The sequence below is a fragment of the Phyllostomus discolor genome, chromosome 5, assembly GCF_004126475.2.
Source record: "Phyllostomus discolor isolate MPI-MPIP mPhyDis1 chromosome 5, mPhyDis1.pri.v3, whole genome shotgun sequence".
Classification (NCBI taxonomy): Eukaryota; Metazoa; Chordata; class Mammalia; order Chiroptera; family Phyllostomidae; genus Phyllostomus; species Phyllostomus discolor.
This window is the reverse complement of record NC_040907.2, coordinates 123,555,857-123,568,964: the sequence shown is the minus strand read 5'-3', so window position 1 is coordinate 123,568,964 and position 13,108 is coordinate 123,555,857. Positions and strand designations below refer to the sequence as shown.

At 36.2% G+C, this 13,108-nt stretch overlaps 1 protein-coding gene and 1 pseudogene across 1 annotated transcript in view; one reads left to right on the top strand and one right to left on the bottom strand.

The window, feature by feature from the left end:
- Positions 1-13,108, bottom strand: part of CFAP70 (cilia and flagella associated protein 70) — a 116,493-nt gene that overhangs the window by 77,954 nt on the left and 25,431 nt on the right. The window contains 5 exon segments of the mRNA XM_028513969.2: positions 2,927-3,018; positions 4,993-5,073; positions 5,247-5,286; positions 5,288-5,415; positions 8,081-8,215. Of these exon segments, the coding sequence (XP_028369770.1) occupies positions 2,927-3,018; positions 4,993-5,073; positions 5,247-5,286; positions 5,288-5,415; positions 8,081-8,215 (476 nt within the window).
- Positions 578-1,310, top strand: LOC118500809 (annotated as a pseudogene).

Sequence of the window (13,108 nt, the reverse complement as noted above, 5' to 3'; positions counted from 1 at the left end):
AGAAAAGGGAGTAGCCAAAGAAGCTATATACATGACCCATGGACATGAACTATGGTGTGGGGATTGCCTGAGGGAGTATGGTGCACTGTTTGGGTGTGAGGAAGGCAAAAGGGGAAATACTGGTACAACTGTAATAGCATAAGCAATAAAATATAATTTTAAAAAACTGACAGAAAAAAAGAAAATAATGGACCTAAATGACAATATAAAGCCATTTTACCTAATAGATATATATGGAGAATTCCACCTAACACCACAGAATACATATTCTTTTCAAGTGCACATGGAACAATCTGTAGGCTAACCCATATATTAGGATACAAAACAAATCTCAAATTTTAAAAGATTGAAATCATACAAAATATATCTTCTAATTACAATGAAATAAAACTAGAAATCAATACCTGGAAGGAAACTGAAAATTGGAAAAGTCACAAATACATGAAAATTAAGCAACATGCTTTTAAATAATAGGTCCAAGAATAAATCACAGAGGGTGTTCGCAGCCGCCGTTGCTCTCTAACGCCGGCACCTCCTCCAGCTCGCCAAGCTCCAGCCAAAGGAGGAGGGTAAGCAAAGAGGTCCCTATACCATGGTTCCTACAAAGCAGAATGCCCGCAAATCGACTGGTGGTAAAGCACCGACGAAGCAACTGGCTACCAAAGCTGCTCGCAAGAGTGCGCCCTCTACTGGAGTAGTGAAGAAACCTCATCGTTGCAGGCCTGGTACAGTGGCACTTAGTGAAATTAGAGGTTATCAGAAGTCCACTGAACTTCTGATTCGCAAACTTCCCTTCCAGCATCTGGTGCGAGAAATTGCTCAGGACTTCAAAACAGATCTGCACCTCCAGAGTGCAGCTATTGGTGCTTTGCAGGAGGCAAGTGAAGCCTATCTGATTGGCCTTTTTGAAGACACCAACCTGTGTGCTATCCATGGCAAACATGTAACAATTACGCCAAGACATCCAGCTAGCACACCGCATATGTGGAGAACGTAATTAAGAATCCACTATGATAGGAAACATTTCATTCTTTAAAAAAAAATTCTTTCCTTCCTGTTATTGGTAGTTCTGAACGTTAGATTTTTTTTTCCCATGGGGTCAAAAAGGTACCTAAGTATATGATTGCAAGTGGAAAATAGGGGACAGAAATCAGGTATTGGCCATTTTTACATTTTCATTTGTGTGTGAATTTTTAAAATATAGATGCGGGGACATAAAGCATTAATGCAAGTCAAGGTGTTTCCGTGAACAAGTTTCAAGCAGTTCAACTTTATAACAATATAAATAAACCTGTTAAATTTTTCTGGACGATACCAGCATTTGGATTTTTTTAAAACAAGTAAATTTCTTATTGATGGCAACTAAATGGTGTTTGTAGCATTTTTATCATACAGTAGATTCCATACATTCTCTATACTTTTCTGAGTTATTTTACATGCAAGTATGTTTTTAATGTTGTCTGTCTTCTGTTCTGTTCCTGTAAGTTTGCTATTAAAATACATTAAACTTAAAAAGAAGAATAAATCACAGGGAAATTAGAAAATACTTTGAGATGAATGAAAAAAACACAACATATGAAAATTTATAAAATACAATGAAAGAAGTGTTCAGAGGGAAATTTATAGTTCTAACTCATACATTAAAAAGAAGAAAGCTCACAAATCAATAATTTAACTGTATACCTTAAGTAACTAGGAGAGAAAACTGAACCCAAAGCTAGCAGAAGGAATAACAGAATTATAGTAGAGATAAATAAAATAGAAAAAAGAAATGTAATAGAGAAAATCAATAAAATGAGAAGACTAGTTCTTTGAGAAGATCAACAAAATGGATTATTCTTAGATAGAGGTACTAAGAAAAAAAAGACTCACGTTACTAAAATCAGAAATGAGGGTGGAGATATTATTTCCCTTTTTACAAAGATAAGAAGGATAATAAGAAAATGCCATGAATGACTGTACATAAACAAATTGGATAACCTGGATAAAATGGACTTCCTAGAAAAACAGTCAAAGCACTATGATGCAAATAAAAAGTTTTATGAGGGGAAAGGCAGAAAACTGTACTTGAACAACAATAAAATTTAAAAGTATTTAAAATAAGTGTTTTTTAAAGATTTTATTTATTTATTTTTAGAGAGGGAAGGAAGGGAGAAAGAGAGAGAGAGAGAAACATCAATGTGCGTTTGCTGGGGGCTGTGGCCTGCAACCCAGGTATGTGGCCTGACTGGGGATCGAACCTGCGACACTTTGGTTCGCAGCCCGTGCTCAGTCCACTGAGCTACACCATCCAGGGACTAAAATAAGTTTTATAAATGGAACCTAATCAACAAAACAAACAAGCGAGCAAAACACAACCAGAGACATTGAAATAAAGAACGAACTGACAGTAACCAGGGGGTGGGGGGAAGGAGAAGGGTCATCAAGGAACATGTATAAAGGACCCATGGAGAGACCAAAGAGGGGTAAGACTGAGGGTGAGAGGTGGGGGTCAGTGGGTCGGGGGAGAGTGGTGGGTGAAAATGGAGAAAACTGTACTTGAACAACAATTAATTAATTAATTAATTAAATGAAATAAAGTTTTTAAAATTACATATAAATATATGCAACATTGGGTGTGTGTTTGCATAACATAGGGGCTTTACAATAACTCTAGAAGGATAAATCCAAGGTGTTAAAAGTGATTATTACTCAGTGAGTAGAAATCTGTGTGTCTTTATACTTTCTTGCTAATCTCAATTTCTCAAAATTTTTGTAGTAGGCATATACTGCTTTTGTAGTAAGAAAACACAAGAAACTTAATCTGGAAAAAGAGGTAAATTGATGTTTATCCCAAGGGAAATTACATTTATGGGCACAAACTGACTTTCTTTTATTTATACCTAAATTGTTTTTGCAAACAAGAATGACAACCATTGCTACACACCGTCTGGCTAGCTCCTCTGGCATTCGCTTTGGAACCAAGGCTTTGTCCAGCTGAATCTCCAACACGATGTATGTCCCTGCTTCTACATATTGCTGTAAAGACATTTTTTCCTAATTTATTCTATTCAGGAAAACATATTTATGAAAAATTTTAGTAACATAAGATAATGTCGTCAATATAATAAGTAAGGGAACTTATACGGTGTAATCTTAACTGGACAGAAAAACAATAACACTGGTTACTTCTTGCGTTTTATTCTTGGAAATGTCTACCACAGCTGAAGCCCTGTTTAACTTGTTCAATACCTTTCTTGGAATTGTTGAAAGTGAATGCCATTCTTTCTTCCACCAAACCTCTCTCATGAGTCCTGCAGAAATATTTTCCTCATAACTTTCTGATATTCTCACTCACAACCTCTTCAGTACCACCTACCAACTGCGACCTGATGGACATCTCGACTCAGACTTTTGCTAGCATCCTAAAAATAACATGTCCAAAATTGAACATATCATTTGCTGTATATTATCCTCTCTTTTGGCTTTTTTAATGATGTTGTCACCCTTCCAAAAAGTAAGGCTTGAAACCTGAGTTATCTTTAACTTTTCTTCCTCAACACCTAAAAGTTTCCCAGTTCCACCTTGCTTCTGCAGGCTTCTCACTTTCTTTAAAATTCCTCCCTTAACTCAAACTGTTATGAACACTCATCTGCACTGTAAGAAAAACCTATAAACTCATATCTAAGGCCCCTATCCCAACTTTATTCTCCCTTTTCAACAGCCTTCCAAGAGTTCTGCCCTGAAACACACATGAGATCTTGTTTCCACATAAGTTAAAAACCTTAATGTGAGCCTCTAAGATGAGGCTCAAGAGTCCTTTCTCATCTATAGAATTAAGCCCACACTTTTCAGCAAGTCTTTCAAAATCTTTCTATAACCCAACTCAATCTCTTCTTTCTCACCTCTTAGAATCTCTCCTTGTTTTTCATTTCTCTATACCATGCACTGAGTTAATTGATGTATACCAATTCTGCTACCGTCTTTGTGTCTTGACTCCAGCTGATCCCTGACCCTGAAATGCCTCTTCCTCCATCTTCATCTAGCAAAGGGTTCTCTTCACATCTTTCACTACTTAGCTTGGATGCCACCTCTTCCATGAAGACTTCTGAGACTGCCCCATCCTATTACCTATTAATCTGTCTCCTCAGAGCCCACATAACACTTTTATGTGTATCTCTACCATAGCATTCATCAAAATTCTGTATCATGGTTATATACTAGTCTATTTCACCCACCAGACTGTTGAGTGTCCTGAGAGTGAATGAATAAAAGCTATAGCTGATACATCTCTAACCCCCACAGTGCTCAATATAGTAGAAGTAATTAAAGACATAAATTTTTACCTTTCCTAGTTATGCCATCTTTTGAATTATATGTTACCCATAGAGAAAGAAATGCAATAAAGATTATAAAATGGTCATTAATCACACTGAAAAGTTTAGTCTCTTAAATACAGCACTATATTCAAAATTTACCAGAACTATTTAATATTCACCCCATCATTGGTAATTCAAGGATTTAGTTATTGTTGCTTAGAAGCAAATGTTCATTGTGTAGAAATATATATACTTTTATAATTTTCCTAAATATCAAAACTACATCAGAACTTTATTTTTCAAAATGATTGCTTGGGTTTTTTTTCTTACAAATGCCAAATGAAAAATTCAAAACTGTGGAAAATTATTTCCTCTAGTCATTCTTATTGAGAATACTTACACACTTTATATATTTACATACTCCATTGTTTTTCATTTAAAATTTTTCTTTATTACTTTTTTATTTAAGAAAAGACATACATTTTTATGCTGGAAAGGACATTCAAGTTAATCTGATACCCACACATTTAAGCAAGACAAAGAAATTTACCCAACATCAAAAACCAGTCTTGGTAAGTATAGGATGGTAACTCAATGAATATTTTCCTGGGCATTTTCCACTATAGCATACTACCTTGCTCAGTACAGTACTGATGAATTTAAATTTAATTTCCACCTCTTTACACATAGTTACCTGTCCTTCTGGATTGTGGTTTAGAGGGGGTTCAGTTTCCAAAGGAGTATCTGAGTTCTGAGATTTTATACTAGTTGCTTGCTGAAAGAAAATGAACACACCTTAACAACTGAATTCTTAAAATGGCAGGAACAATGGTCATTAAACTGCATCAGAATGCAAACTAAACTGAGGCAATTTGCCAAACGAGAAATTAGTGTAAGCCTCTGGAGTATAACAAAATCAGCAAAACCATCACTTTCTCAACAACCTACCACATCCCCAGGCCTAGGCCTTCCTTCCATATCCTTTTCTTACTACTTTATCTTCTTTCAGACTCTTAGAAACAACTGGCTTGGACAACGGAGAATTGATTCCTCCTATTTTGTTATTCTGAATCAAATGATGCCCAGTATCCCGGAACAAGCTACATAAACTCTTGGTCTGAAAAAAACAAAAACAAAAGCAGAAAAGATGCAATGAATTACAGGCAAATAAAAAAAGCCCACAGTATTCTTTAATATCATTTAGTTTTCCAGATAATTTCAGCATCGTAGAAACAAAGAGAATTAGGGAAAATAATAAATTCCATTGCATTGCCATGCTTTAACAGGTGAAACCATCACAAAAAGTTGGCTGCCTATCTCATTATTCAATTCTTAAGAGACTTTTCAACCCAGGTCGATTGTGTATCTCATTAACTTGCTACCAGACAGCTTTTAGTCTTTGACACATATTTTATTTACTAATTTTTTAGACAGAAAGGAAAGGAGAGAGAGAGAGAGAGAGAAACATCAATGTGTGGCTGCCTCTCATGTGCCCCACCCCGGGGACCTGGCCCACAACACAGGCATGTGCCCTGACTGGGAATCAAATCCATGACCCTTTGGTTTGCAAGCTGGTACTCAATCCACTGAGCCACACCAGCCAGGGATTTTTTTTTAATATTTTATTCCTTTATTTTTAGACAGAGGGGAAGGGAGGGTATAATTTCAAATTAAGTGGTAGAATTTATTTCTGTACAAGAAATATCTGTCTAACTACCACTGGCCTATCAATTATAAGTAGAAGAATAGGGCAAGTTTAAAGTTCAAAATAAAAACTTTGTATGGGAAAATTCAAACTGCAATGGCTGGAAAAGAATCTTACAGCAATTTTTAAATTGAACAACATGGATGAATCTAAATATAATTTATGTTGAGTGAAAGAAGCTACCCCCCCCAAAAAGGGGGGGGAGTGAACAGAAGTAGGGGAGAAGGATAACAGAAAAGTCATGAGGAAACTATGAGGAGTAATGGATGTTTTCATGATCTTGATTGAGGTGATAGTTTCATAGATATATACCTATGTCAAAAGGTTTAAATCATGTACTTTAAATACATGTCAGTTATTATTATATGTCAGTTATATCTCAATAAAGCTACTAAGACAATTTGACAATATTTAAGAAAAATTGTATATACTAAACATCATTCTCAAGCTTACAATTACAGTATTTTATAAATTCTAAAATGCAAATTTTTTCAAATTTTAACATCTCTGGGAAATTGGAATATTTCATGTAAGTGGTATTGTACAATATATAGTCATTTTTGTCTTCTTTCTTTCATTTCACATAAAGTTTTTGAAGTTCATCCATGTTTTAGAATGTATCAGTAGCCTATTACTTTTTCGAGACAGCTTTATTGAGATAGAATTCACATTCCATATAATTCACTCAAAATTCAATAGTTTTGGCATATTACATTATTTGTAGTCCATTCCTATTCACTGTTAAATAGTATTCACTTGTATAGATATACCAAATTTTGTTTACCAATTTACCAGTTGAACTGTGGTAAGTTTTGGGCTACCGTGAATAATGCCATTATAAATATTCACATGCATGGATTTGTATAAATGCTGGTTTTCAGTTCTCTGGAGGAGGTTCCTAGGAATAATTTGCTGGGTTGCATGTTAAGTTTATATTTAATGTAGATTTTCTATATAGTTGTTCTATTAAATATTGACAGTACAATATGGACATTTCTAAATGCTACTGTTAAATTGCCTATTTCTCCTTTCAATTCTGTTGGGTTTGCTTCATGTGTTATGATGTTCTATTGTTAGGTATGTATACATTTATAATTTCTATACTTATTTTACATAATATATAATTTATAAATTATGCCTTTCTGATTAATTGACCCTTTGATCATTATGACATGCTACCCTATGTCTTTGTTTCTTGCCTTGAAGTCTCTTGTCTGAGATAAATATTGTCACTCACCTCTGTTACATTTGCTACCTGCATAGTACGTCTTTTCCATTCTTTTTTTAATAAGGCATCTTATTTTTATACTTTTTAGTGATTTTTTAGAAAGAGAGAGGAAAGGAGTGAAGGAAGGAGGAAGAGAGAGAGAATTTGTTACCACAATTATTTATGCATTCATTAGTTGCTTCTTGTATGTGTCGTTACTGGAAATTGAACCCACAAACTAGGTGTATCAGGACAATGCTCTAACCAACTGAGCTACCTAGCCAGGTCTCTTTTCTATTCTTTTACTTCAACTTATGCATGTCTAAATCTAAGGTACATTTGTTGTGGACAGCACATCACTGAACCTTGATATTTTAAAATCCAGTCTCATAATCTATGTCCTTTTCATTGGGGTGTTTAGTCTATTCACACATAGTATTACTGTTGAAATATTTGGCCCGAAATAAAATGTTTTTTTTTTTTAAAAAAAAGCCCTGGCTAGAGTAGCTCAGTGGATTGAGCGCCGACTGCGAACCAAAACATCGCAGGTTTGATTCCCAGTCAGGGTACATGCCTGGGTTGCAGGCCACAGCCCCCAGCAACCACACATTGATGTTTCTCTCTCTCTCTTTCTCCCTCTCTTCCCTCTCTAAAAATAAATAAATAAAATCTTTAAAAAAATGAGAAATATTTGGCCCAAATTTTTTGAGGTTCAATAGCAGAATGACAGCAAGGCTCTATATTTAATATCCCAGCATACCAATTGATTCCAATCCATTGCAAAGGTGTATGTGCTAAAGATGTAAATGAATCCATACTAAAGGATAAATTTGTATAGTGTATAGATATCTTCTATACAGCTTTTCTTACCTTTTCATACACTGCATTATCTAGGTAAGGGTAAACATGAAAAGCTCCCCGAATTCTCTTCACACCTGGATACAGCAATGGGACCATATTAACATAAGCCACACCATGAAATGAAAGCGGACTTTCATCATCTGTCTAAAGGAATAAAACCAGAGACCTATTAGTGTTACAGAGCAATGTAGTATAAGGTATGGAGTTCTAACTCAGCAATTCAAAGACCTGGCTTTAGAAACTAGCTATGTTACTTAACTACTTGACTTTGGGCCAGTAACAGACATTTTGGGTATTCATTTCTTTATTTTCAAAATGGCTTTAATAATAATATGATCACAGAGATAATGCATATAAACAGTGTTAAAAAATAGTAATGGCAGTAGTTGGATCAACACACACTCAAATAAATTGATAATTCAATAAAAAGTCAGTTTCACAATGTTGATTCTTAAGAAAAAGTAAACTATAAAAAACAACAATAACAACAAAATTTTTTTAAAACTCAGAAAGTATAGCTTTTAGCTTTAGTTCATAGATTTATATGAATTAAAAAAAAGTCTTACAAATCATCTGGACCAGTGTTGACAAATAGGCTTTATTTATTTTTCTGCCTCGTAGATCTTAGAAACTTTATTTTTAAAATATTTTTATTGTTGTCCAAGTAGACTTATCTCCATTTCCCCCCTACCACTACTTGGCGCCCCATCCCCATCCCACCTACCACCCTTGATTTTATCCCCTTTGGCTTTGTCCATGTGTCCTTTATACATGTTCCTTGATGACCCTTCCCCTACTTCCCCCCATTATCCCATCCCCCTTCTCTCTGGTTACTCTCAGTTTCCTCTTTATTTCAGTGTCTCTGGTTATATTTTGCTTGCTTGTTTTTATTGTTGTTCAAGTACAATTGTCTCCATTTTCACCCCACCACAGTCCCCTACCCCACCCATCCCCCCTCCCACCCTCGAACCTACATGCCCTTTCACTTTCTCAGTGTGTCCTTTTACCTGTTCCTTGATGGACCTTCCCTTATTATCCCCTTTTATCCCTTTCCCCCCTCCTCTGTGGTACTGTCAGTTTGTTCTTTATTTCAATGTTTCTGGTTGTATTTTGCTTGCTTCTTTGTTCTGTTGATTAGGTTCCACTTATAAGTGAGATCCTATGGTATTTGTCTTTCACTGCCTGGCTTATTTCACTTAGCATAATGCTCTCCAGTTCCATCCATGCTGTTGTGAAGGGTAGGAGCTCCTTCTTTCTTTCTGCTGTGTAGTATTCCATTGTGCAAATGTACCACAGTTTTTTGATCCACTTGTTTACTGATGGGCACCTAGGTTGCTTCCAGCACTTGGCTATTGTAAATTGTGTTGCTATGAACATTGGGCTGCATAGGTTCTTCTGAATTGGTGTTTCAGGGTTCTTAGGGTATAATCCCAGCAGTGGAATTGCCAGGTCAAAAAGCAGATCCATTTTTAGTTTTCTGAGGAAATTCCATTCTGTTTTCCAAAGTGGCTGCACCAGTCTGCATTCCCACCAACAGTGCACTAGAGTTCCCTTTCTCCACATCCTCTCCAACACTTGTTGTTTGTTGACTTGATTATGATGGCCATTCTCACCAGTGTGAAGTGGTGTCTCATTGTGGTTTTAATTTGCATCTCTCTGATGGCTAGTGATGCTGAGCATCCTTTCATATGTCTCTGGGCCCTCTGTATGTCCTTCTTAGAGAAGCGTGTGTTCATGTCCTTTGCCCATTTTTTAACTGGGTTGTTTGTCTTCCTGGAGTAGAGTTGTGTGAGTTCTTTATATATTTTGGAGATCAAACCCTAGTCCAACGTATCATTTGCAAATATATTTTCTCAAGTCTCTACGGTCAATTAATATTCCACAAAGAGAGAAGAAGCATAAAATGGAGTAAAAATAGCCTCTTCAACAAATGGTGTTGGGAGATCTGGACAGCTACATGCAGAAAAATTAAACTTGATCACCAACTTATACCATACATAAAAATAAATTCAAGCTGGATAAAAGACAAACATAAGTCACTACACCATGAAAGTCCTAGAGGAGAACATAGGCAGGAAAATCTCAGATATTGCATGCAGCAATATTTTCACCAATATGTCCCCTACAGCAAGGGACATAAAGGAAAGAATAAACAAATGGGATCTCATCAAAAGAAAAAGCTTCTGCACAGTAAAGAAAACATCAACAAAATGAAAAGGGAACCAACTGTACAGGACAAATAGCCTTTAACTAATGACTACATTCTAATCAATTGGTGGAGGTATGTTAGAGTACTGCATTGAGAGAGGGTCTGTATTTTAGGTTCACAAGGAAAGAGTGCCTTGATTGATCAGTACTATCTGTGGGGGATGGAGGATGTCTGCCATCATGGATGTATTTACCATCTGTAAAATGAAGAACATTCCCTCACTGGTGTGGCTCAGTGAGTTGGGTGTCATCAAGCAAACCAAAAGGTCACCAGTTCAATCCCCAGTCAGGGTACATACCTAGGTTGCCAGCCAGTTCTCTGGTTGGGGGGCATGTGAGAGGCAACCAACTGATATTTCCCTCACACATCAATGTTTCTCTCCCTCTCTTTCTCCCTTCCCTCCCCTTCTCTGAAAATAAATCAATAAAATACTTTTTAAAAGATGAACATGTCAATAAATATGGGTTAACATCATTTTTAATGGCTGTATGGTTTGCCATAAAAACTTTTATAAGGAAAAAAGTGAAAGAACACACATTGAATTCTTATAGGTTAAAAGTAATCTTTTTGATATAAACTATTAAAATAACTAGAAATTAGTCCTGGCTGGTGTGGCTCAGTGGATTGAGTGCTGGCCTGTGAACCAAAGGGTCACAGGTTCAATTCCCAGCCAGGGCACATGCCTGGGTTGCAGGCCAGGTCCCCAGTTGGGGGCACATGAAACGCAACCACACATTGATGTTTCTCTCCCTCTCTTTCTCCCTCCCTTCCCCTCTCTCTAAAAATAAATAAATAAAATCTTAAAAAAAAAAACACCCTGTTTTAAAAAAATTAGAAATTAAAGTCCTATGTACGTACAATAATATTATGTTGTTGAGAAATCTAAGGAAACTTAGCCAATACATATTACATATTACAAAGGGAGAAGTGGTAACACAGTAGCAGTAATTTTATTCTCCCAAAAAGCCCATTTTAAAAATCAATAAAATAGCCCTGATTGGTGTGGCTCATTGGGTTGGGCATCGTCCCGCAAAACTAAAAGGCCACCAGTTTGATTCCTGGTCAGGACACGTGCCCGGGTTGCAGCCAGGTCCCTAGTTGGGGATATGCAAGAGACAACTGATCCACGTTTCTGTCCCTCTCTTACTCCCCCACTCCATTCCCCTTTCATTTAAAAGAAATTAATACTTTTTTTAAAAATCAATAAAACAATTTAGGTACTTAATTTTAGGTACTAATTGTTAAGTATCTGCTATATGCAATGAGTCATGCTAGGTACTGTGGAGGATATAAAGCAGTCTACAATAGGATCCCTATCTATAGGGAGTTTATAAACAAACATAAAAGACCAGATATGCACAAGCAAAACAGTAACAAACCTATGCTAGGCTCGTCAAAGTTCTATCTTTTCAGAACAGTAGTACACCTATGAATCCTATTAGTCCACTAATTAGCAGGCTAAAACATTGTAAGTCCAAAGTCTAAAAGAAATTATAAACGATGCATTGCATTGAACCATATTGCCAATATTTAACTACTTTTGACCTATAAAAATGGCTATTTTGTATGATTTTACCTGTGGTAAAACTATGATGGGCTACAGAGAAATAGGATGTCTAGGAATAAAGGCTAAGTTATTTTTAGTGAACAGTAGGGAGCTAGGGTGAGCAGTCATTCTGATTTGCCAGGGACAGTGGAGTTTCCTGGAGACTTTCAGCACTAAAACCAGGAAACTATTCAACAAATCAAGAGCAGTTGGTCATGCTAGGGAGCAGCCACATCAGTTCATATTTTCCATTGGTATTAGAATTAGAAGCAGCATTTCTTTTAAAAAACATATATTTTATTGATTATGCTATTATAGTTGTCCCATTTTTCTCCTTTGTCCCCTTCCATCCTGTACCCCCATTCCCTTCAGTAATCCCCCTGCCTTAGTTTGTGTCCATGGGTCATACCTATAGGTTCTTTGATGTCTCCATTTCCTACACTGTCCCTAACTTCCCCCTGTCTATTTTGTACCTACCATTTATGCTCCTTATTCCCTATACCTTTTTCCCTGTTCTTCCCCTTCCCCCTCTCTGCTGATAACCCTCCATGTGATCTCAATTTCTATGATTCCATTCCTGTTCTAGTTATTTGCTTAGGTTTTTTTTTTTTAGGTTCAGTAGCTGACAGTTGTGAGTCTGTCAACATTTTACTGTTCATAGTTTTGATCTCTTTCTTAGATAAGTCCCTTTAACATTTCATATAATAAGGGCTTGGTGATGATAAACTCTTTTAAATTCACCTTGTCTGGGAAGCACTTTATTTGCCCTTCTATTCTAAATGATAGCTTTGCTGGGTAGAGACATCTTGATTGTAAGTCCTTGCTTCTCATCACGTTGAATACTTGTTCCCTGTAACATTTCTTTTGAGAAATCAGCTGAGAGTCTTATGGAAACTCCTTTGTAGGTGACTCTCTGCTTTTCTCTTGCTGCTTTTAAGATTCCCTCTTTATATTTCATCTTTGACATTTTAATTATGATATGTTTTGGTGTGGCCCTCTTTGGGTCCAACTTGCTTGGGACTCTGTGTGCTTCCTAGACTTGTATGTCTATTTCCTTTGCCAAATTGGGGAAGTTTTCTTTCATTATTTTTCAAATAGTTTTCCAATTTCTCGTTCTTCCTCTTCCCCTTCTGGCACCCCTATGATTCTGATGTTGGAATGTTTAAAGTTGTTCCAGAGGTCCCTAAGCCTCTCATTTTTTTTTAATTCTGTTTCTTCTTTCTGTTCTGAGTGAATGTTTATTTCTTCCTTTGTTCCAAACTGTTAATTTGAATCATGGCTT